General features: G+C 38.1%; 2 protein-coding genes across 3 annotated transcripts; one reads left to right on the forward strand and one right to left on the reverse strand.

Moving 5' to 3' along the window:
- The first annotated feature begins 487 nt into the window (after nt 1–487).
- On the forward strand, nt 488–16,118 carry FASTKD1 (FAST kinase domains 1). Of its 2 annotated transcripts, XM_085066518.1 has the most exons (15): nt 488–628; nt 2,378–2,882; nt 3,259–3,327; nt 4,215–4,340; nt 5,532–5,930; nt 7,044–7,154; nt 8,358–8,489; nt 9,463–9,949; nt 10,696–10,810; nt 11,276–11,404; nt 12,165–12,296; nt 13,342–13,455; nt 13,739–13,880; nt 14,854–14,971; nt 15,975–16,118. In XM_085066518.1, exons 2-15 carry the CDS (start codon nt 2,548–2,550, stop codon nt 16,062–16,064), a joined length of 2,499 nt encoding a protein of 832 aa, XP_084922644.1. In that variant the 5' UTR covers nt 488–628; nt 2,378–2,547; the 3' UTR covers nt 16,065–16,118. The 2 variants fall into 2 exon arrangements, with proteins under 2 accessions (XP_084922644.1, XP_084922645.1); XM_085066519.1 differs by lacking the exon at nt 3,259–3,327.
- Nucleotides 16,119–18,202: 2,084 nt separating this feature from the next.
- On the reverse strand, nt 18,203–26,366 carry KLHL41 (kelch like family member 41). Its single transcript, XM_085066521.1, has 6 exons — nt 24,622–26,366; nt 21,845–22,002; nt 21,648–21,755; nt 20,617–20,802; nt 19,923–20,069; nt 18,203–19,223 (listed from the first exon to the last, which is right to left on the reverse strand). The coding sequence occupies exons 1-6, from the start codon at nt 25,876–25,878 to the stop codon at nt 19,112–19,114; spliced, it is 1,968 nt and encodes a 655-aa protein (XP_084922647.1). The 5' UTR covers nt 25,879–26,366; the 3' UTR covers nt 18,203–19,111.
- Nucleotides 26,367–26,369: the final 3 nt, after the last annotated feature.

Raw genomic sequence — 26,369 nt, forward strand, 5'->3', positions numbered from 1 at the left:
CTAATACAGTTTAAAAAAATGCTCTTTTTCTAAAATACCACAGACCTGTAATAAATAACACAGAGTCTATTCTATTAGTTTGAGTTCCATATTCATAGGCATCCAGTATATTAGGAGGTGAAAGACAAAAAGTAAAAACCCCAAACATTTGATAGAGAGCTGCAGAACAGCTGGTCAGAATTGGTCATGGTAATAGTCCTGGTTCTGGTTTTTGGATATAATGCAGAACATCTGAGATTGTTATCGTTCTTTCCAAATGTCTTTGCTGCTATCAATGGTTGTGAGAAAGGTCCAGAAAGCTGACCTGGAGCTATGTGTATTCAACATAAGGAAAATACTTGTTGCAACCTATGTTAGATTTGTCTTCCAAAATTCATTTTAAATTTATTTTTGTTGCAAAGCATTTTTAATTTTTTAAATTATTATTAACTATTATTTTATTTCCTTTGCAAAGTGTTAACAGTGTGGACTGTGTCCTTTCTCCCGGCAGCTCCCGGGAATGCCGTGCCTCGGGGCATGCGCACGGGCAGGGGCAGAGCAGCGGCACGTGGAGCGCCGGGGTGCCGCCGGGCGCGTCTGGAGAGCGGGCTGCGGCAGCGGCTCGAGTGCGGGAAGGTGCCGTGCAAAGGTAAACCGCGAGCTTCTCGGGCTGTGCTCTGGGGGCGCAGGGAGGCCTCACAACTTGCGGAGGTGACACTTTGCTTTCTTGTTTAACCTCGCCTGCTGGTGGAGTTTGCTGTGTGACGAGCCCTCGCTGAAGCCAGCGCTGGCAGCCGCTGCCGCCCCGCGCCCGGCCGGCGCCTGGGCCTTGTCCCCCTGCCCGGTGCCTCCCGGTGCCGCCCGGCGCCTCTCGGTGCCTCCCGGTGCCGCCTGGTGCCGCCCGGCGCCTCCCGGCCTCAGGCGCGCAGGGAGCGCCCCTCAGCGGAGCCCGCGGCTCTCGGAGGCGGGAATCGAGTGTGGCGGCGCGGGTCGGCCCCTCCTGCGGAGGCTCGGCCCCTTCCCACGTTCTTTGTGGGGCGCTTCTGGGTCAGATTTCCCCGCGGTGACGGAGCAGGTGGCAGCGGGAGAGCTCTCCGTGCAGCCGCAGCAGCCCCGGCGGGCCAGCGCTGGTACCCGGGGACTGCGGTGCTGTACTCCCCCGGCTGTGCTCACGGGAACTGAGGCGACTCTGGCAGGCAGGGCAGAAACACCCTGTGCTGCACAAGCAGCTCTCTTAAGGCTTAGTTACTTAAATCTCTAATAGTTCTTATACGTGGTGAGTGTCCACATTTTCTCCTTTTTGGGAGACTTCCTGGCTCACTGTGTTTTGTAATACAGTCCTGAAAGTGCTTATTGTGTTTCAACTGATAGAAAATAATTTGAAAGACTTTCTTGTCCTTCTAGTGTGTATTTTGCATGGTAAGCAGAACACCTTGAAAAAAGTTCGTTAAGTAGATCCAAATGTCCTGGGTTTACTCTATATTTTTGGGTGTTTGAAAACAGCCAAAGTTTTCTGTTGGTGAACTTTTAAAAAGATATTATAATTAACTATGATTTAAAATTGCATAGAAGTTTGTGGTAAATCACTTGCATCTGCTCAATGGAATAGAGAAATATTTGGAAACATCCTGCAGGCTGTGTTAGGTACAGATCCTGGTTCCCTATCAGTAGGATAGAGGATGCAAGTTCCATTGCAGCATGAGAAGGGGAAAGGATGTGTCACCTGGACTTACAATAAACTGAGCCTGAAAGTTTTTATATTTTTTTGAGGTATCTACTTTATTCTGACTTCTTGCAGCTTAGCTTTCCACTACTGTGGGAAGTAAATTCTTTCTAAAGGCAACTACCATATGGAACAAATAAAAGCAATATCTGAAAAGGGACTATAAAGCAAATCATTATTATAAAAGGTACTTAATACATAATATGTGAAAAATTTGTACCTTTTTTTTTGTATGCTTTCATTTTGCATAGAAAAGAAAAAATTCATATTATAGCATAGATAATGAATTAGAATGACTTCATTTTAGCTTTCATTGTATCTGCCCCAGTGTCAGTGATAGCATTGTAGTACATTATGTTGTATGGCTTTTTATCCTCTGAAGAGGATTGTACAGACATCAAAAGAAATCCACCTATATCCGACTTTCTGGAATGATTTCAGTACCTTGCCCAGACTGCACAATAAAGTTTTTTCTTTCTCAGTAGACCTAGTGGACTAGCTTCATAATACTTGAGAGGGTGTCATTGTTCCTTGTTGGGAGCTTTTCTACGAGAAGAGTCCAGGCGGTAGGTTCTTCTCAAGTTCACCTTACTTGGAACATCATAATGTAGAGACACTGATTTTTACCTAGTTCTTGTGACTGAAATTAAGTGCTTTGCTATTTTCTCATTACAGGTACCTCAGAATTGACTTCTTCTTAATACAGTGACCATACAGGATCAAAGGAAAATGGTCTTCTGTTTTTCAAATACTGGAGTTGGTTGTTTGTAACAGCATGGTTTATTGTGAAAAGTGAAAGAAGACTCTTTCTGGACACTTTAAAGATAGCTGGTTGGCACAGCAAAATGCTTTGTTTGAGGCAGGTTGGCTTGTTTACACTGAGATATTACCAAGCTCGGACTCTGTGTAGTGATCTGCTTTTGAGCCAGATAAATAGTTGCACCCATGAAGATGAAGTGTTCAGCCTTGTTGGAAGGAACAAGGCCAGACTATCTGAAAAGCACGTGGGAATTGCATTGAACATGCTGTGGCAATTGCAAAAGAAGAGGCCATTTCTCTTAAGGACTAGTGACTATGTAAGAAATCACTCCCAGTTTCTTACCCTTTGCATTTTGGCAGAAAACAAGGTGGAACACATGGAAGATGAGGTCATAGTGGACACCTTATATAGTATCCTGAGGTAAAGTGCATTAAATACATTTCGTATTTGGTAATAAAAAGAGAAGGAATTTTGGCTACAGAGCAATCCTATAAGGAGACTGTTATGAGACTGCCCTCCCACAGCTTTTGTACTCTTGATTCTTTGATACAGGTGGCATAATGTCCTATGCCTCAGTTCTGGAAATGCAGGCAGAACGGATCTGTTTTGCAGTCCCAGTAAATATATTTTATGAGTATTATGAATTCTAATTATTCATGCACAAATATTTATAATCTGTTTGAATGGAGGGGGTGATAGAAAAGTAAAACACTATGATAAATAATGAAAGGACATGTGTCTTATTTCTTTATAATTCGTAAAGCAAACTTCAAAGTATTATGTCTTTCTTTTGAAGGCTCAATGTTGAAGACCACATTTCGCTAACAGAAGTGCTTGTTACAGAAGCATGGAAAAGGTTAGAAAGGCAAGTATTGTATTACTGGGCTTTGTGAAAGGTATAAGTTGCAAGCGTTATTTGTTTCATATGAAGTTATGCAAGAGTTCTCAAGGAGTATTTATGTTTAAAACAATATGAGTATTTTAAATGTCAGTTGTATTTTTGAAGGTTATGAATAGTATATATACAGACCTTAGTACACAAATGCTTGAGTGATTCAGATACTATAACAACAGGATCCAACATCTGAGATTTGGAAATATATTGTCAGTGTAGATTTATGTGTTTGAAGTAAATTGCAGGTTTTCATACTTACAGTTTTATTTTAGTGCTTGCTGTCCTGCTCTTAAATGGTTATTAGAACCATACTTATCTCAATTTTAGTAAAAACATTTTGTTTTGAAATAGCAGCATTTTCCCTTTGTGCATTTTGTTGTTGTGTTTTGTTGTCTTTGTTTTTTTTATATTGTAGTTTTCATTCTTTGATCTCAGGGTAATGGCAGAACCCAGTGTCAGTAGTGGCACCAGCATCACAGAATTGCCTCTTCTTAATGTGTGGGGCATCTTGACAAGTAAATAAATACAGTGTAGCTTGAAAACAAAATTATATTAAAGTAATAAATTGCTCACATTCATATTATCTATTCACGTTATTGCTTGAGAATATAATCTTTATAGATTTCTTAGGCTGATCTGGTTAAGTGAAAGACAACTAATTCTTGTAGAATTCCATGTACACAACATGTTTTAATATTAAACACATAGGTGTTTTGCTTAGATACTTTGTCTCCTTGTTTTGTAATTTGTCTATAACCTTAGTTTTTATATAATTGTTAAAATAGATTTTTGTCTTTAGTTATTGACTAGAAATAAAAGGTAGATCTCCTGTGTGACTGTCTTTCATGTCTTGACAGGCTTAGTTTGCCAGCTCTGTCTAAATTCGCACTGTGCTTATACAAGCAACACAGGCACTGCAGTCCTATAATTCGCCAAGTAGCTCATATTGTGGACTTGAAACTGGATTCTATACAGGATATAAGGTAAGTGTCAGAATGAAACTAAGAAGCAGAAGAAGCAATACGTTGTGATTACTGGTCTGTCTTTGCTGAACACTGTCCCTTTTTCTCAACCGGAGGTTGAGTTTCTTCAGGTTGGGGTTTGTGGGGAAAAAAGAATTTTGTATTTGTGCAGTAATTGACAAGTGAATGCATTTTCCCAATGACTTTACAAAGAATTTCCTTATAACAAATCTAAACAATTAAAACTACTGCTTGATTGTTTAATTGATTATAAAGATTTAATTAATTTCCACTGTTCTACTTACTGTACAGCAGATATTTAGAATCAGCTTTATCCTGATTCTAAACACAGACTTTTTTTTGATAATTTAGAGGCTATTGACTCACCAGAAGATGCTTTTCTCCCTTTTTTCTCCTTTGGCATTGATAGTGTCTCTACAATGACATGGATTTGTTAACAGCAGTAAGGGAATTTAAAGCAATGTTGTGTGTATTTATCTTCAGAACAGTTTTTTTCTGGTCAAGTTGAATTAATAAATTCTCTTGCTAGCATGTCTAGCACATTACCCTCATACTTAAACTACTTAAAACATAGACTTAGTCAGAAAAGGCCAAACTCCTTTTTTCTTGTTTCTGTTCCCCTGGGGCTGTGTCAGCAAAGGCTCCTCTTTCTTTTTTCTGCTTTATGTAGCATTGGCAGTCCCAACACTTATTTTTGCAGATATGAGGAGCCTGCTTATGAAAATCCTTGAATGGGACTGCATTTCTTTACTGGAATCACCTTCCCTGTGGTCATAAGTTTTACTCCCTTACGAAGGGATTCTTTCTTTAGTAGTGACAATGACTCTTCTCCCCATTCTGTCACTTGTGAATTATTTGGGTCTCTTTAGTGTCTGTTGAACATAAAAGATCTTTTTGCAAATATGAATCAGGCAAATCAGGGTTTTGCCTTGGGCAAATGCTTTTTTCATGCACAGCTTTGTAAGGGATGGGTGAAAAGTCCAAATCATTTCAGAAGTTCACTGAAAGCAGAATATTTACTTGAGTAGGATAAATGGTTTTCATTCATTCATTATTTCTGCACTAGATTTAAAATTCTTTTTGCATGGAAGTCAACAACACCTCAACTACCATTCCTTTCTTTGTGTACTTCATTTCAGAAATTTATTACTATGTTCAGCATGTAAATGTAAAATCTTTTGAATTTCTTAGGATCTTGTCAGTTTTGATGATGAGCATATCTGATGTTATCACAGAGAGTTTTCGAGATCGATTACTACACAAGGCTGAACAGCTCCTAGAAGAAAAGGATGAAGTCCACTTCAACTATGCTAGAAGAATACTGCAGTTTCTCCAAAATGTTAAGCTGAGATATCATCCGTTGCTAGAAAAATGCAATAGGATTTTCCTTGAAAGTGCCTCCCACATTGATGTACACAGTATTAGTCATATTTTTGGACTGTATGAACAGCTGGGTTTTGACAATGCTGAATTCCGCTTGATTGCTAAACAGCTGCTGTCTGAAAATGTAGATGATTATTATGATCCTGAAACCTTTGCAAAATTATTTTTTGCTCTTGGACCTATGGCAGGATCCAAGGTTAGAGAAAGGTAAGTTTATTAATGAGTTTGTCTTATTTATGATATACATTTTCTTGCACAGAAATTAAAGATGGACCGGTGTTTGGAGGAATTTCTTAGCCCATCTGTCAGCAGAGCCTTAGGTTTCTTGGTTGTAATGTTGTAGCAATGACTTCATCATGGAAACACTGCCAAAGCATTTAATATTTTAAAAAGTTGAATCAGATCCATCAATCAAGGGGTGTGTGAATGCTGTCACACAAGGCATCCTGTAGCTCTGTCTTTTAGACTATAGTCTTCTTTTCACACTGGATGGTGATAAAATCCTTCCTGTCTTTCTCCTGAGAAATATATGCAGTGATATGTGTTGGTTTTTCCTTTTTAAGACTGTCAGTAGCTGAAAAAGCCTTAGTCTTGTCCTATACCAGATTGCTGACATCCTATTCTTTATGAAAGATCATCAGCAGGGAACACTTCAGCATTTATTCAGAGCACAGTATTGTGTGACAGATTTTTTTTTCTCTGCATGTTTTTCTTGTGCCACAAAATCCTATTTGGGGTGGTATTGCTCATGCGTCTCTCAAAACCTGCAGTTTTAGGCACAGTTTTCTGTATTAGTTACAGTGAGTCATATTTTCATACTTCTCTTCATGAACATTTGCCTGTATTCAGAGATTTGGATATGCTGCAAGCCTGTGTTGGTTTTGCTATAGCTGATTTTGTTCCAAAAGCTTTTCCTAGATTTTTTTTTTTAAATTTGTGATAAACACTGGCTTTAATTACTGCAGAACCAGTTCAGTTCATGTTTGATTCTCTTATCTGTAGCTTGCTGGTTGATCATGAATTTTTTAGTGTCTTACAGTATCTTCCCTATTTCTTGTCTACTTTTAGAATTGTTGGACATGCTGGTTTTTAACGTCAGAACAATATACACTGATCCAACACACTCACACCCCTTTATCTGTGCTATACACACCAACTGCTTAGCAGAAAAGTCCACAGAACAAAAGTCTCTACTTTGGGAGAATTTTGCTTCCAGAAGTAGTGTTTGGTTCTTTTCCTCATAAGTAAAGAAAATGACTGCAATCTTTGCCACAGATTTTCAACTGTTTTTCATTGGAAAATATGTCTTTTCCTCTTTAGGTTGCTAGTTACTGCAGCAGACATGGCAGAGGAATTTAGCAGTCACCAAGTATTGGTGATACTGAAGACGATGCAGAAAATGAAATGCAGAAATTCTCATCTACTGAAAAAGTAATTTTTTGATACTACTAAGAAGTTGTATTCTCTAGGTAAACTTCCATTTAGTGTGGAAAACTGTGTAGTATACAGTAAGTTAAGAATGGTGGGTGCACCACTTGCACACAAATGCTTATACACTGTAAAGAATTGGCTTTTATGGATTTTAGAATATTGCAGCTTGATCCAGAAGTAATTGAGGCAATTTAGGAATTTCAAAGAAAATCATTTCACCCTTACCGAGTTACTGTCATATAGTATCTGTCTAATTTACAAATATGTGATCCTCTTGCAGTAAACTTATCCTCTAACAATTGCTGTAAACTCATGAGATGCAAATGAGAATGTAGTAAATTCCAGAGAATGTGTTCCATCTTGGAGATCCTGTTACTTTTGTGAGTTGTTTGTTCAAAAGTCATTGTGTCCTATTTTAGACTATTAAAGCTTGTGTCTTTAAGAACCTGGGCCACCTTTTCTGCAGTTTTGAACTGAACAGTTTATAGGGAGAGGTAGTGTCTGTCATAGAGTGAAGGGAAACGAAGAAGATGTTTTGGTCACAGAAGATGTAGCATTAGATACATCAGAGATGCAGCAGAGTTCAGTGTTCAGAGTTCAGTTCAGTGTTCAGAGTTCAGTTCAGAGTTCAGTTCAGTGCAGGTTGTGAGCAATTACTGGATTGAAGGTAGTGGTGTGAACTGAATAGATCCTTGAAAGGACATACTTGTGTGGTGTGGAGCAAAGGGATACTAAAAGGAAGGACCAGGTGAATGAATGCCTTTTCTTCTTCAGTCCTACTGTCTAAAGGTATTGTCTTTCCCTACAAATCTGTCCCCTTCTGCAGCTTTAAACCAGCATAGCTGTAGCAACCACTGTTACATAAGTGAGTGCGGTGGTGCTGAAGTTGGTGATGCTATTCTAGTTTATTGTGTTCTTGGTCCACTCTAAATTTAACTGGTTGTGAAATCTGCAAAAGAAATTACTAGTGTGAAGGAACTGATTTGTTATGGTGAGGGCTTTAATTTTGCAAATCAGTAAGTGGAGAGAGGTTGCTCTGTCTTAAGTGGAATAGTGTCAAAACTGGTATGGAGAGGAGTGCAGGAGTGTGAAACCTTCCACGTAGATACTGTGCACCATATGACACTCCTTTTTCATGCCAGATGTTCGGGTTTGCAGTATCTTTTATATTAATACCATTAATCTTTTTCTCTTTGCATTCAGAATGACTTCTGTTCTGCACAAACACTTGGATAGCTATCATGTATTACAGTTGGTAAAGTTAACACAGTACTTGGTGGTATTGCATTGCCAGGATCTGGAGCTGTTTGCCAAACTAAAAATGTTGCTATTAGGGTAAGTGTGTATTCTTGGAAATGTAGGTATTTAAGTTTTAAACAAATCTCTACTTAAGATTTTAAATAGCAAGCTAAGATATTAGTGTTTTGTTTCCATAAAATACGAAGAAGTAACAAACTGTTACAAGTATTCGATGCTATTAAACATGTAAATCAGAGGATAGAAATTAGATATTGCCTTGATTATAAACCCATCAGTATCTGCTAATAGATATGATGTCTTTAAAAAAAATTATTTTTGCCCCTTTTTCCTTTGACCACTGTAATATAACGACATATATAATATTGAAATGACAATAAATTTTGTTTGGTACTTGAGAGGATGGTTAGGTATTAATATTGTCTTTGATGATTGACTGAAGAAGTAATGAAAAAGAGACCGTAAGACAGCCTTGGCTGGGACAAGTGTGACACAGAAGTACTCTTGATTGAAGATCTGTCCAGCTAGTTCTTAGGCTTGTACAGTTGCAACAGGAAGTTGCTGGAGGAGAGATCTTGCTTCCATTGCTCAGCCTCCATAGGAATGTAGTGCCTTGGCTGTAATTTTTTTTTTTTTTTGTGGATGATGTCCTCATGTTCCTCAGGCACCTCAAAACCTGCTGCTCCCTAGAACAGAAATCACAGAAATGAACCAGGCCCATAAACCCACAAATACCCTTGACAAATGTGGACCTTCTGGCCTCACTAAGAACTTCTGTGTTTATCAGTAACAGCTGGGAGTCTCACCAGCTGAGCTGCTCACTGTCTTCTTCCCTTTCTTCAGTTTTGAATAAATTAGAAGGAAGAAGTTACTCTCACTTGAAAAAAAGATGTGCGGATTTCTGCCAAGTCATTAATATTTTGCCTATTTTATATTTGATGTGCAGCTTTTGACTTATAAATTAGACTTTTCAAGCATGTCATTTTTTTGTTTTGTTTAAATGTGAACTTTATCACTACTGATGGACTTTTTATTTCTATCTCTCTTCTAGTTATTTAAAATCTAGTGTGATACCTGCTGATACTGCATCCATAATTCGTGTTCTGGCCATGCTTCCTTCTTTCCAAGTGGAGGAAATGATTATAAACAAAGCAGCAGCAGTTCTGCCTCAATGCAGCCTCCATCATTTGAATTGCATTGCTACAGCTCTTGTCAAATGGAATCATCATGGCCAGTTGCACTGGCAAAACAGTTCTGAGCTATGTGCCAAGCTTCTGCAAAATCTCAATGACTGTGGATTTCAGAGGCTTCAGGAAGCCAGTGACTTAAATCTTCTGTTGGAAGAACTTACACTTGTGAATGGAGAGTGGTTTGAAGAAGTCCTTAGTGAGGAAACTATGGCCACATGTCAACACTTGATAGATCAAATAACATGGGCAAATGTATTACCCTTGTCTTTGTTTCTCATAAAATCAGACCGCCGCTGTCCTGCATTATTTGACAGAATAGCTTCTGTGACTGTTGAAAATATAGACAAGGTATTACAGTTTTTCTTTCTGTCTACTGTGAGTTATTCAGTAAGAAAAGACAGGTTAGTAGTTGTGTTTCAGATCACAATCCACACAGTGTTTTTAAGAGTTTTCTTCAGTGTACCTGATTAGGAGATCATCTTTTTTTGTGCTCACTTAAAGCTGTTTTGCTTCTATGTATATAATTTTGCACTTCTCATCTATTTTAATTTCTTTTTTGTTGTTCACTCAGTGTTAGATCAGCCATAAAACTTTGCATTTGGTCATCTTAATTTTTTTTAAACCTGTTTATAGTCACATCACATGGTGAATATTTTAACATTACTCATTGTTGTGGGGATTTCCCCAATAGCTTATCTATTTGGTCAAAAATCCTTTCTTTTTCTTACTGTCTTTTTTCTCATTCTCAATCTGGTGTTCATATAAATCTTCAGTTTTATTCTGTAGCAGTTTAGTTTCTTTAAGAACATTTTGTGCGAAATCTTCTTAAAAGGTTCTTTAAATGCATAGAAACACTTGGATCACCTACATGAAATAGATTTTATGTTTTAGTTGTGGCTGCAATTTCAACTATTACTGCATTTTATTTTTGTATTATTTTCTCCAGGAAAAGTTGACCAAAGAAAAAATTACTAAATAGGTCATCTAGTCTTAAATCTCCAAATTCTGAATTAATGATAAAATTTTTCTTTATTATAAAGCAATGTTAGAATATTTTGCAGTGACTTGATTTAGGATGCCTTTTTTTTTTTCAGATCCACCCCACAGAAATCCATTTTATTCTCTTCCTTTTCTCTGCCTTGAATTATAACCCTCCTGACAATGAAGAATTCTTTAATAATTGTATCCAACATGTTACTTCTAACTTGAGTAAGTGCAACAGACAAAGATTTTTACTGAATGAAAATGGGAATAGAATGGCACTTTTGTTAAGCAAAGAAAAAGTAAGTATTTTACTACTAATACTCTGCCTACTGATGTTAAACCATGACAAATATTCAATCTGGGGTCTTGTTTCACCGATTAAAAATGCCTGTTGATAAGGGACTAGCAAAGGATTTTTGGCATAGTAAAATGCAAGTGAAAATTCTGATTAATTCACTGTGCTGTTATTGGATAGAATTTTTCTGGGGCTCCCCAAGGAATCATCATTTGGGAACAGGATACAGTTTGCAATTCATCACAAAGAAGCAGTTAAAATTGTAGAGGAAGTGTGTAGAGATTTGTGCAGTGCATTAAGAGAAAATCAGACAATTTGAGAGGCTCGGAAAAGGGCATTGCAAATCCTTTCAACTTTCTCATGTGTTAATATGGGTTTCTCTCTGGTTTTTCAAGGTCATCTTGAAACTTACCACTTGGTGCTGCTTGGTCATGTTTTAGCAGTGGCTGGGTATTTTCCTCCAGTTCTGATAACAACGATATTTAATGTTTGTTTCCTTAGCAAACTGGATGCTCAACTTGAAGGTAGATATTTAGCTTTCTGATGAATTTGATTGTGTAGCATTTGGCATAAAATACAATTGTGGACCTACATGTGACTTGAGATGTACAATTACTCTTTAAATTATTCTGTTTTCAGGAAAGACACCCTCTATATAATAGAATCATAATTTGAGTGCTAAAGGGGAAGGAATGTACAAAAATCTGTTATTTGTTTAAAACATACAGACCTGTATTGCAGATGAGAGACAATAATATAAAACAAATTTTATAGTCAACTTATTGCACTCAGTATTTAATAATTATTTAATTTTATTAGAAATAAATTAACCTGACTGTGGTGTTTATTACTAGAACTAGTCACAAATCTAAAGAAATAATGTGGGATTCTTGTCTGCAAGAAATGTATCCTAGCTGTCTCTTCTCTCTAAATAAGAGACTAAGTGACTGTTTCATTCCTTTCTACCTGTACATTGATTGTTACCAATGTACTCTTGCCATTTTGCCCTCAACTACTTCAGTAAATTTACATGATAGAAGCAATTTCTATCTTCTGTCTTGATGTTGTTCTTAATATTGAGCAGAGCTGGGTTTTTTTCATTTATTTTATCAGGGATTTTGAGAATATTTCTAAAATTCTGCAGCATGAATTTTATAAATGCCATAGTATACAGATAATTGCATTTCTAGCAAAGAATTCAGAGGTTAACATTTAGTTCAGTTTGTTGGATTTTTCACATTTCAGTTCACACATTTCTATGTTTGTTTGTTTTTTTTTAATCAGTCCTGCCTGATACCATGAAGCAGAGGGTCCACTCAAGCCTCATGAAATTGAACAGAGCAGTCTGTCTGGAATGCCCAGAGTTTCACATCCCTTGGTTTCATGAGCCGTACTGCCAACGTGTCTTTCAGAAGAGTAAGTCATTTAGGAGAGGAAAACCTGCCCTTGTTACTAATAATAGTCTATTTTGTTAACAGTATACTAGATATTTCTTCTAAAACTGTCACACTGATAACTAGCACACAATAGAAGCTCAGGAAGGCACACTTCACTCTGCTGACCATATATTCTTGAAAAGTGCAAGTGCTTAGCAGTGCAACTGGGAGGAAACCAGTTTTCCTTGTGAGAATTAATGTAATAGAGAAGAGATATTTCTTCATAAGAATTAAAATTTAAATACACAGAAACAGTGTATATGGCATGCAGGATGGAATGGCAGGAAGAGGATCATTCTGTACTGGAGGAGATGGGTCATTTTGCTCCCTGCTTCACTTGCAAGACTTGAAAATTTGACTTAAATTTTTCAAGGTAAACATTTTTACTGCCTGCTTTTGAACTTGATCCTGCCTTCTTCCTCACAAGAATCAAGATCTGTCAGGGATAAGAGATAAAGAAGTAGGCTAGTGATCAAGTGTAGCAGCTGAGATCTTTCAGGATAGTGATCAATTGAGAAAATCCATCTAATGCTAACACAGTATCTCTTCCACTAATTCTCAGCGGGGAGATCTGCTGTGTTATCCATAGCACTCAGCTACTTTGTCTCTAAGACTGAAGATGTTTAATGGACCAAGGTGTTAATCTGCAATGGACAGAGAAGTGGCAGATAGTGTGGTGTGTCTGTAATAAATACAACATGAGTAAATATGTGTCTAAACATGATTAAAAGCAAGCCAAATCCAACAGGTGAAACCTAAAACTTAAAGTTTTGTAGTATGTGAATAGAAAAACCCTGAGATCTAAAGTCTGGATTTGAAGTTTGTGCTTAATAGCATGCACCTGCCAATTTCTATTTAAAATAGGATCACTTTGTCTCTGAATTATAATGGAATAACACTCGGGATCTGTGCAAAAGATTTGATTCAGCAGCCTGGCTGTCAAAAATGCAATGTCTCAAAGCACTGTTTTCAGAATTTTGGCTGTGGAAGTTTTGATACATGAATTCTTTATTTTGTCTTTGTAGGCATGGGCCAAATAAATCCACTGCGACGGCATGTTCACAGAATGCTGACAGAGATCTTAGGAGGGAGCCATTACTCAAGAATATCTGTTCTCACACCATACTACTATGAAATAGGTGAGAAGTTAATACTCTAAAAATTGTTATGGAGTCTTCTCTTATCACTGTTATCACCAAGATTAGAAAGCTCCTGGTCATATAGCCACAAGATAATGCAAGATATTGCAAACAAGAAATTGTTGTATAAAATACAGTTTCTAAAATGTTCTGCATACTATAAATAATGTTGGGTATCTTTAATTATGGCTATCACTTAGGTTTTATAGAAGTAAACATTGTGGAGATGAAATTCTTTCACGTTTATTTTGTCAGTAAACAGGTTTGTTGTGTTTTCTGGCAGATTTTGAGTGTGTCCTGGATGTAAATAAAAAGCCTCTTTCATATATGGCTCAGAATTTTCCTTTGGATGGTATGGGGGGAATACACTTGAGACATGACATCAAGAATGAAGGGAGAAAGGCTCTGCCACCAGGAGCTCAAAGGTTAGTATATTGAATTCTTGCACATTAGCTCTTCCAAGCTTCCAAGTTAACATCCAGTTTAGACCAGGTTTTTAGTGCTCATGTCTTTAAGTTCTGTTCCTTTTTCCAAAGTCTAATGAGGTTTAGCCTTCTGGGGTGTGGTGAGTTAGCCACAGCTGCTCCCATCCATTTGCATGGCTCATTCCCCTGCAGTGTGATGAGGGAGAAAATGTGGAGGGTAAAAGCAAGGAATAAAACTCCTGGGTTCAATTAAGACAATTTAGTAAGTGAAGGAAAAAAAAAAAGGTGGAGGGAAAACAAAGCAATTGGTGCACATGCAGTCATTCACTACCAGCAGACCAGTGCCAGAGCAATAGCTACATGGGGAAAAACTCCCCTCTATTCTGTTGCTGAGCATGTTGTGTGGTGTGAAATACTGCTCTAGGCAGTTGAGGTTCCCTCCCAGCTGTGTCCCTTCCCAACCTCTTGTCAATGTAGCCCATATGCACTGTGGGGGCAGAGAGAGAAACAGAGAAGGCCTTGATGCTGTGCAAGTGCTTTTCAGCAGTAGCCAAGATATTGGTGTGTTGTTAACAGTTCTGGTCACTAGTTCAAAACGCAGCACCATACAAACTAGTATGAAGAAAACTACCTCCATCTGAGCCAAACCCAGTACAGGTTCTGGAAGTGTGTTTCATGAGATTGGAATACTGTTTTCCTCCCACCTCTTCAAATCTAAGCCTTGAAAATGCTGGTTAGCTGGTTTTGCCATTTGAACAAAAACAGATGCAGGGAGAAGATGCTTTTTCTGAATTCAAGTATCTCTACATAAATGGGAGGAAATGTTTTGTCTAGCTTCACGGAGTTGTTTAATTTTCACTGAGAATTGTCATGTTTATCTAGTCTTGCTGCAACTATCAATACTGAACTAGAAGTACCACTTCTTGCTATTGAGGCAGGACCTGAAAGTAAATGACTTTTTTACTGTTTGCAGAATTGCTTTGGAATTTCTTGATTCAAAAGCTTTTAGCAAAGATTATTCACGTCATCTGAAAGGAGAACCTGCAGTGAAAAAGCGACACCTGGAAATGCTGGGATACCAGGTAGTTCAGGTGAGCAGTCAGCAATAGTTTATGTCCTTTCTGCATTGTATCAGCAGTGCAAAATGATCCATTTTCCTTGCAAGAGATATAGAGACAGTTTCATTGTTAAAAGCACCTACTGGGAGAGAGCAATTTTTGTACTTAGAAGGGAAGTTCCAAGCTGTTCTTAAAATGGTGTAAGGACTCACACCTTCTCTGAAAGAGGGTGAAGCAAAACTGAAGTCGAAAGGTCCCAGTCTTACCTTACTGTAGGCAAACTAGCAATCTCAATGTAGCCTGAGTAGAGAAAAAGTGAATTATTAGAGAGTTTCAGTTCAATTCACTAAAGATTTCTATGGTAGAAAAAGATTGAACATACCCTCCTTGAGTGATAAGACAGTTTTGGCAGCTGCCAGATGGGATATGGATACTGTTTGTCTGCTGCAGTGATAATGCTGTGACATGGAACCCTAGTGGCTAGAGATAATTCATCACCAGCATTAAAACATTTGGGTAATGGAGACTCATGAATTCAGAGGATCCTATATATTTAATTACTCACCTACCCTAATTTTAGCTGGAATCCTCCTTTAAGCTTAAGTTTTGTTGGTTGGGGTTTTTGTTTTTTAAACAGAACAATAATCATTTCTTGTTATACTACTGATACACCGTTCCAGTCTGATACATTAACATTACAAACTACAGTGACCAGGGATTTCTCTCTCAATTTGGGTTTTAAAAGATGGGATGGTGTAATGGAGTTGTCACAGCTGGTATTGTGTGGGCATCTGTTTTATATCTCTGCAACTATGCTGCTTTTTGGAAGCAAACTGATTGTACTTATATAAGGGAGAATTTTACAATAAGAAATGGATCTTTTCAGTATTAGAGTAAGCCTGGCTTTTGGAAGGATACAGGTGGTAAGTGTCTTCAAGAGAAGAACAACAGGTATCAGAGAGCCTTTTCTTTGCTCTTAGATGGTATGTGGCTCATACCAATGTTAACAGTCAGTTTGTACCATTCTTTTCTACAGATTCCTCACTTTGAATGGAATTCTATGGTTCTGTCAACAGAAGCTGAACAGCTGGAATACCTGAGACAGCAGCTGTATGGAATACAGTGATGTCAGACACGCAGTCAAAAGTACTTTTATAAAAACAGTTTACGTACCATCAAACATCTCATAATCCTGGAATACTTAATTTTCAAAAATCTCTTTATCTGTGTCAGCTGGACCAAGGCTTGCCAAGGTCATCAGATGTAAAGAGATTTAATCCGCAATTTGTTAGGGATTGCAAAAGGTAGGTCAGAGTGGACCATGAAGATGTGATAAGGATGCTTAAAATTTCCCATTATCTGGAAGCTGAGTACATGAATCTGGCAGTTTTGCCATAAAATTAAATTATTATCTCCTAAATAAATTGCACAGAGGCTTAGCCAGATAGAAAACTCTCCAAATAAAAAGTTAGAAATACTCTTGACTAGGAGAGTGGAGTCAGCCATCAACTGGAAACTATGTTCTCCAGCGTGTGACAGAATGAGCTGTTACGAATCAAACAGTACCTGTACTCTGAAACTAAGAAACTGAAATGCAGATTTACTAAGAATAGGGCTGCTTTTAGAGCCACTCAGTTTCCATTCTCAGAACAGAGGTACTGTGGGGGACTGTGCTGAGGGAGGGTGTTGCGTGGTAAAGAACCTCCAGCTGCTTCTCCTTCCCTGTGATGTGGTGTGTGCAGAAGTGTGGCTGAGCCTTCTGCAACACCTTCACACACTTAAAAACCTTGCCAGGGTTTGTGCAGGAGGCGTCAGACACTGAGATGCAGAAGTGGAATAGCCAAGGGAATTTTCATTGTGGAGCAGTAACTGTAGGGTGGTCATGCTTGGCAAATCATCCCATTTTCAGAGGCAGCCACATTGTGCCTATAGCTGCCATCACCTTAGGACAACTGTGAGCTGTGCCTGTTTTCTCACATGTGCAATGAGGACATATTTTCTTGCTTATTTAGTAGAAGCAAGAGACATTGTTTTACCACTTCACTTGAAACCTGGCAGAGACAAACTGCATTTCTGAATTGGCCATTATACATCTGACTGTCACATTTTATTTTTACTATTCAGTAGCAGAAGAAAAATTTCTTATTTACACAATACAAATCAGGATAGGAATGGAAAGTCGTGAAAAACCAACAGAACGGCGCTAAGCTGCAAGGTACTTTCCTCCTGAGGCAGCCCTTGTGTTTTTGGGATGACTGACAAAACTAGTAGATGGCAGTCTAGACACTTAGGGTTATCAAATGGACAAGGTCTCCAAGATGTAATGAGTGCTTTGAGGAAATGTCATTGAAGGCTTAGAAAGATTCTATGTGCATTATATTTTGAATAAAATGGAGAAGACAATCATAAATATAGGTTAGTATCTCAGAAGGTGGGTTACATGTCAAAGAGCTCTTGCATGGCTCTACTTCTGTACAGATGGCCTTCAAGAAGCAACCTTGGAGTGTAAGAAAGGTGGCAGTGGCTGAAGTCATCAGTCATGAGTGGTCATGTGTTTGAGCTCAACCCTGCTTTTCAGGGTCCTAGCAGCACTGTACCAACCAGTTTTCTTCAAATTATGTATGGACAAAGTTATGAGTATGCATAGCAGAAAGAGGATTAAAACTTGTTATGAGAAAGGTCCAGAAAGGGCACTGAAGAAAAGCAAAAAAAAAAAATTCAGTAAAATGTGTTGTCCTTGATTCTTTGCAGTCATTTTTTCTAACTGTTAGAGCAGATGGGTGCTGTAAACCAGTGATCAAACTGGAGCCAATGAGAACGTGCTAAGAACAGTTGCCAGTTTGGGTACTAAAGGGGAAAACAGAAAAAATGTCCCACAGATTAAGTACTGGTGGACAGTAACGTACTGAAATGAACTATGATGACTGTGCCTTTGCATATATTTAACCCTGTCTTATAGGAAGGCAACGCAAAGGTCATTTGATAGTTGGAATTGCTATTCAGTCAGGTGTGGTTGGCTTATTTTCCAGTTTTCCTGCTACATAGATTGTAATTATATTTAGATTTATGAAATCCTTAAGATTTATGACACCCTTTTTATGCAATGGTGAAATCCTTTGAAGAGATACTCTACAAAAAAATGGTAAGCATGCTCTGAAGAAAACTATGTGATTTTGGGCGAAGGCTGTACTAAGAAATCTGTGTCTAGTCAATATGATAGTGATGATGAGCTAATCACTAAAAAAGACACCATCAATTGATACCTTTATAGTTTTAAAAACAAAGTTTAATTGTTAAAAGTTTCAACGTTAAAAGGCATCAACTCCATAGTAAATGAAAAAGCCCTCTCTGTCACAGGTATTTACTGATGATAATTCTTTTAGGACTTTTTCATGAATGCTTGTTATTGGCCTCAGATCTCTGAGAAAAACTTCCATAAAATATTTGCTTTGGAAATAAATATAAAAGCATAAAAAAGTGGAAAATCCTTGTTATCAGAAGTCTAAACATAGTAAGTGAAACAGTAGAGCAACTAACCTTGTGAACTTCTCCCTCTTCCCTCTCCTCTGTCTACTAGTGTAGCTTTGGCTGTGACTGGCATTTATTAGGCCACATAGTATGAAGTCACTTCTGTTTTCAACATTCATTTCAATTCCAAGCTAAATTATTTTTATGAGGTCTGTGATGAAAATATTTCCAAGATATCACTGAAGAGTGCAGGATTTACATACATTACTAAAAGAGGAAATCCAGCCATACAAACAGCCAGTTAGAATAAAAATAGCTACCTATTATTTGTACTTAATTAACAATTAATTAATGAGCATTGTTTGGAGGATAACCCACAAATACCTGGATTGTATGAGGGCAAGGAAGTCTAACTAGTTTTGTTTGCAATTTCACAGAGTGAAAAACTGAGTTCTTGCCAAAATCTTGATCTAATCAACATTAATGGTAACTCTTCAGAAATCTAAACACCGGCAAAAAACGAATGGTTGCTGGTTATCTAGTAAGTATCTTAAGAAGTGGACAGACAAATGAACTGTGTAACAGTTCCCAGTATGACTAATATCCTGCTACAAAACTGTACAATTTGGGGACATTTTCATGCAACAAAACCAGAAGAGCCTATCAAAACTCCCTCACCATATAATATCTTCCATAGCATTTCATTTACAGTTTTGATAACTTGAAGAGGTTTAAGCGTGTGGCCAGGCAGGAAGCTCCAGTAGCGTATCGGATCTCTTTCAGTATGCCAACCCATTCCTTCTTCTCATCATCATACCTGCATATTAAAAAAATGTTAGAAAGTAGCTTCTATGAGTTTGATGCTTCAGCACACATGCATGAAGAGGATAGTCCACCTGCTGCAAAGGCTTGTAGCACCCATGTGCTGAAAGGCACCACGAAAGGATGCTTTTTTCCTCTACTCCAGAACAGAAAGATGTTCTTGCACACAAGTATTTCTTTTCCTGACCCCTAAAGCTTGTTGCTGACCTGTGTCATGCTTTCACTACCCATATAAAAGCTTCCTCCTTAAGTATCCCTTCTGAATTTCTTCATAGTCTTTCATATAAAGTTGGGGGTTTTTCCTTGCTACTGCAAACTAAAACTTCTGAATTTACATTAGCAACTAAGAGTCGCAGAAGAGACATGCTGTCTCATCACTGCTGCTGTAATTAGCTCAAAAAGATCTAGGAGATAGGGACTTCTGATTCTCTTGGAACAGTTACTCATTTGACTATCAACACATCAGTATTTACAGACCTCTGTGTATATATGCATCACAGTGTCACAAGAGAATGTTTTTATTGTCAAAGCTAAACCTGCCAAGAGATGGCAATTTACTCTTAAAGAAGCTGAAGACTGTGCTATGGATCATTTTCAGAGTTAAACAGAAAGATAATGTTAGCTTCAGGTGTCTACAAACCTCAATTTTAGGTAAGGCTTTCGACCAGGAAGGAGTGACTAAAATTGAACTTACTTCCATATGTCAGTGACTTCACTAGGTGCAAATTCTTTAGATTCAAGTTGAATCATTGCAAAGCCTCCAATAGCATACAAAGCTCCACTTAAAGTGACTAAACTGATGGAACTTCTTTCTTGGGGAAATTCAGGCATAATCTCCCATCTAAGGATGAAAAGAAAAAGTTAAGTAAAACACATGAGATATATTGTAAACTGAATGCACTAAATGGGCAACATAAATTCAGGTACCAGGGCCATGGGTTAGTAAAAGGAAAAAATTCTGAGATTTATCAGCAGTAAGTTCCAGTGTCTCCATCCCTGTAGGGACTTCTGCAAGTCTTAAGTGACACAATTACACTGTTATGACATCTCTTCCCAGGGACTACTACTTACATATTCCCTGATTAATCAGTAATATTCTTCATACAGATACATTGTTCCCCAGTTACTGTCAGTTTTCCCTATAGTTTCCAAACCACGTATTTATTTCAAGTGGCATTGGCATAATAATTTGAGTGCATATGGGGACAGGAAAAACGTCCAGAGACGGGCTCTGTAAACTGCTGCTGTTGTTGCTGAAGATGTGATTGCAGACCAAGTGTCTCAGGGGAAGTATAGGTACATGAACAGCTTTGTGACTCTTACCTCAGAGCTCCTAAAAGCCTAGATGATAAAACACTTGCTTAAAATAGCTTGAATATTGCACTCACTTATTGGTGGTCAGATCAAAAGCTTCAACAGATGCAGTAAGGCCTTCCTCAGTGACACCACCTGCAATGACAATCTTGCCCTTATGGATAGCTGTTCCAAACATGGAGCGAGGCACTTTCATGGGAGCTAGGTCTCTCCAGTCTCCTTTCTTGGGATTGTACACAAATAGTCTATTAGTGCATTTCCTGGGAAAAAGAAGAAAACTAGTGATCATTTCCAATGAACTTTTGACTTGTTCCAAGTAGATCTAATTCAGGTACATTGTATGGGTTTATCTATACCACCTCTTTCCTTTCCTGGACATCCTTCTTGTATCTAATCTGAGAATCCTTGCAATGTCTACAAAGCACTAATCACATCCACGGGAGTAAATCAAATGTCAAATGTGGTTTATATTACACAGGGAAGCAATTTCACTGTATTTTCGAGGAGAAAGACAGCATCCTTTCCCAGCATATTCAGATGGATTTGTGGGGAAATACATGGCAAAGGTTATGTAAAGGAAAGAATATGCTGGTGTTTTGGATGGTATCTCAAAGACTTGTATCTCAAAGATCCCCTATACAAACACTTAAAAATTACCACCAAATTTCAGTGTGAGTGAGAACTTTCATTTTCCTAATGTTATACCCATTAAGGTGTAACAGGTATCACAGGTCAGAAAATTGGGGAAACTGAGGCAGCAATTCCAGGGCACCTAGGTATATCTATCTAAAAGGAAGGACTACTTTCAGTGAATGTCCTCATAGCTATGTATTACTAATGTGTCTACAGTGTAAGTAAAATTTTCCTTGGAAATAAATATGATTATTAAAATAACAAGTTAGATTACAATTTATATGTAATTCACCTTATCACAAAAAAATATATCCTACATACCATAATGTGTTCCCCTTTGCTAGACTGTTAGTAACCTTAATCCAGATATGCAGAAAAGGGAAACCCTAATTTCTGAGTGTGAGGACATATTATCTATTAAGGACCAAGAAGACAATGTCATAATTTGTCACAAAAAGACTTAGAAACTCACTTATCATCAGTTTTTCCACCAAGACAATATATCAATCCATTGTTTGAGATAGTAGCATGGCCATATACTTTGATGGGTAGTTTTTTGATCTCACCCCATTTCATTGCCCTGGAACAAGAAGATCACTGTTAGGTTTTTTCAACTAACAATGGGCCATCTACATGTCCTCAGTGGGCATAATGAAGTTTGAAACATACACAGGGTCATAGCACAATACTGAATCTAGCGACTCCTCAGTGCGAAGGTCCTTGCCTGCTATTACATAGATCTTGTTGTCTGACTCTCCCAGCCCGAAGAGACACCTGGCTGACGGCAGTGGAGGAAGGGCAACCCACTCAGCAGCAATGCTGTCCAGCTGAAAGAGCATCAGAACAGGATGGGTTAGGAAAGGCAAAGAGTAATATCCACACAATGAATATTGTTCCATAGAATTTATCTATTGGCACTCTGTGTCTCTCAACAGCAAATCTGCTTGCCTGAACAACCTACCCTTCCCTCAGTGCAGGTAAAGAATGGTATCTTCTACCCACTCATGCTTCATAGTGCTGAGATCTAGCAGAGTCAATGCCATACTACTCTCTTTGTGTCTGCTCACCTTCACTGTTTCCTTGCCTCTTTATTAAGCTCTTCTTCCTTACATAAAGGTTCCTCGCTTTCAGTTCCCTATTCTGTTGGAAAGAACAAGTGGTTCCTCTTCCTGCCTGGGGGAGCAAACACTCCTGCAGTTCCACACCTGCATGTTCCAGCTGGTTGTGCTCATCGCTACGAGATGCCAGACATGCTTACACAGTTCTTCGCACTGATCGGGAGGTATCAAATGGCACAGATGTTCTGCAGTCCCTAGAGCAACAGATGTGTGTTTCATCACAAATACCCTCAAAAGTTCATGAGATCTCTGAAGACACAATAAATAAAGACTTCACTCTTAAGCAAAACAGGCAGTCACTGCAGCTCCCTTGGCAATAATGTTGATGGCATTTCTACTGCAGTACTCTCAGAGCTGTCTCAATTCACATCCAGTATGCTGAAAACATCTAAGGAGAAGCAGCAGCAGGAGGACAGAAGAAAAAGAAACCCAGTATGTTCCTAGAACTGTGATGCTTATTTTTGCTTATTTTGCTGAGAACTTGCAATTGAACTCCCTAATGTTCAAAAAGAACTATTCTCTCACACCTACTGCATATAGATTTACTTGATGTTGGTACAGGAAGAGAGGGTAAGATAAGAGTTTATGTGAGTGTAAAGGCATTTGATAGAAAGCAAAAGAAAGTTCAAAGTAAAGTTCAGGGCTAAGCTGGGTGACATTCTTCTTCCAGAAATACATTCCACAGGTTTCCATGCTAAAATGCATCTCCCAAATTTGACAGACCACCCCTATTGGACAGAAAGTTTTATTGCAACAGTGAAATGTAGTTCATGGACATGGATTTCCCCAGTAGCTGGATCTGGGTGGGGTAATGAAATGTTACCCTCAGAGATCACAGCTCACCTAGTGCATGAGTCTTCAAGAAGACATAAACTACCAAATACAATGCTAATACAAGTAAGCTACCAAATACAATGCTTCACTGGTGGAGACAGGAAGAGCAGCAAGTGAAAACTGGTTTGGCACCACATTAATATTTTAGAGGGAACAACAACCACATGGGTGATGCAGAAAAGTGTTTTAACTATAGGGAATAGCAGCAGCAAGCAAGCTTAAAGATTACAAGCAAACGAACATGATTTCAGGAAATGGATGTTGACATATAAACTAGGATTCTGAAAACTGCATCAATTTTTAGTATCAGTCTTGAGGTTTAGTTTCAGAGAGGCTCCTTTCTAATAGGCTGTGACTTAGTTCTGGACTAAATACACATTATGACATCAGCATGTTATTTGTACTGGAAGAGTATTTCTGTAACAAGTTTTGCACTTCAGTGATTAGTGTTTTACACCTACATAAGGAAATTAAATAGTCTTAATTCCTCTCCTACAACCGAAGACTTCCCTCTCATGGATGTAACAAATGTCTGAAACCAAGTCTTTCATTATGTGTGAAATCAGTGGCCATACTCCTATAAACAATATTTGCATTTTTTAATATCTGAAGGCTTTAAAATTCTATCACTGCTTATTACTATGCTTTATTTCATATTGAAACAGGACTTACTTTTACTCTGTTAGGCCAGTGTGCCTAAAGACAGGACATGGCCAGCAGCATATTGCGTAATTCATCACAAAATAGTTAAAATATACCCCAAATCATGTAGCTAAAAGTACAACAGATTTAGTTTATGGTATAAGCACGCCAAATTGAATTTTTGCTGATTTTCCTGAAATACATTGTGGAGTTACATTTAGTATTAATCAGCCTTATACTATACAGATTTACAAAGACATAAAATTACCCTCAGTTGTAACATGGTATTTAGTGTACTAACACTGACAGTTTGCCAAGAAAAAAACCTTCTGTCTCTACATTACATATTTATATGGCCCTTAGGCTTTCAACAAACAGGACTTCTGCAATTTTAGTGACAGAAATCGCACTTAAAATACACACATTACTGCTGTCATGACAGTATTTCAGATGCAAAAAAAGAAAGACATCTCATTAGGTCTAAACCAGCTAAAGCACTCCAACTTTCATCAAAGTTAACAGAAATACACAAGAAATATTTTACAAAAATATTATTAGACTTAAATTTAGACATCTGTGCCATGAATAATCTGGGCCTTAAGGAAAGCCAGTGCCTAGAAAGAATATATTAATCCTTTTAATATTTTCTGAGATCTCACCAGGGGTTAATTTTGAAAAAGAAGATACAAGTCCCTCAGCTTCATTTCTCTCTCCGAGACAAAAATAACTCTCTAGATACTTCCCTCCATCACCATACAAAGAGACTAGACAACCCACTTACAAAGACTCAGAACACTTTTCAGTAACCCTTAAAAGCACCTATTATTATACCAACAATTATAAAGCTTGTACCTGGAAGAAGTATGACTGGAAAGGCTGATCCTTGTTCTCCTCTTCCACATACAGTCCTCCAACAATATAGACCTGATTTTCTTTGGTGACTATACTGGAATGATTTCTGGGAATCTGTTCTGCCAGGGCTGCTAGGTAGCATTCATTTTCAAGAGGATCATAGGCTACTGCAGCAGTGTCATTAACCAGAAGAATCAGGTCTTTGACGAACATGCCATGCCTGGGAAGGTCATTTAGGTAGCCAGGCAGTAAATCTTCATCTCCTACATCACCATTCACCTCCCCTTTGGCTGACTTTTCTGTGCTTTTGATAGAGTCAGGCAATTTTCCAGCAAAAGCATCCTTAATAATCTTTATTTTTTTCTGAAGGTCTGAGTTGCTTTTAATTATATCATCCTTCTCCACCTGTTCTTTGAAATATTTTTCTGGCATAAGACGAAAACGTATGCAGTCAAAAATTTCCCCCAGGCTCTTTACTCTGTTCTCCTTGTCTGTTCGGACCCATCTCATTACTGCTTCAAATACCAGTTCCTCCTTCTCTACATTTAAACTGTCAGGTGAAATAACTGAGATAAGTTCATGAGGGGCAAGCTGCATGAAGTCCTCTTCTTTGCAGATCTGCACAAAATGATCTGAAACAAAATCACGGGCAGAAAATGCAAGTCTTGGGCAATCAAGCAGAACACCTAATCGAAGGATGGCCAGGCAGTTACCAACAGCAAGCCTCTTCTGAAGATAGGAGACACACACAGTGAATACAGAAGGGATCTGAAAGCGGCTGGCCAAAGCAAAAATATCTTGCACATTAGAATCATTGAGATCAATACTTGCTGAATAAAGGTATTTGACAATCATATCCAGGATGTTGGGGTCAACATTATCTAGAACTACCTCCTTCTTTTTCTCTTCATTTTGCTCAGATAAGAAATACTCACGAAAATAAGGGCTACATGCCGACAGAATCAATCTGTGGCAAGGCAGGCTTCTGTCACCAGCTTTTAGAGAGCAATCTACAAACTTTTTCTCTTCGAGGAGTTCCTTGAGGCCATCCTGAAGGAGGGTGGATTGGTAAAGTCTGAGCTCTTCAGTGAGTTCCCTTTGGGAATCCATTTCACAAACACTTGGGAAAGGGGAGGGAGTAGAAAGGTTTAGCTGTTGTCTGCCCAAAGGTTCGTCTGTAAAAAAGGCAGACCAATGTGCTTTTTGCCCTGCTTGAAGCCTCTGCAACTTAATCTTGCTAGCTAAATATAGGTACATACTCTTACAGGTTGGAATTTGGGATGGACGGTTTGGAAAAACAGAGTTGCTCTTGCAGCTGTCAAAGACTGAAAGAAGCAACTGTTGCTCTTAGTCACTATGGTCAGGTTTTGCCATCATTCTCCACATTGAATCAGTAAGATTATGTGCAATGTAATAAATTATTTGAAATGAGTAAGGACAGCAGAATCTGACCCTCAGTGAGACAGCTATGAGCAAGACTGCTCTGATACATGTTACTAAATATTCTGAAATAGAAATATTATTAATCAAGATGTGAGTTGTAACTACTGTTCACTTTTTCAGAGTTGCTTAATACAGCTCATCGCTGCAGTCATAAAGATACTAAAAAAGTCCAGAACTTTGAATCGATTGCCTATGTTCTAAGATTATTTTTTTACATACCCATATCACATACACTATTTCAAGATATTAAGACCTTGAAATTTTTGGCTGCTTCTTAATATCCATTTGGTTATAAAACCAAATGC

The sequence above is a fragment of the Lichenostomus cassidix genome, chromosome 7 (assembly GCF_008360975.1).
Source record: "Lichenostomus cassidix isolate B80296 chromosome 7, HeHo_3.0, whole genome shotgun sequence".
Classification (NCBI taxonomy): domain Eukaryota; kingdom Metazoa; phylum Chordata; class Aves; order Passeriformes; family Meliphagidae; genus Lichenostomus; species Lichenostomus cassidix.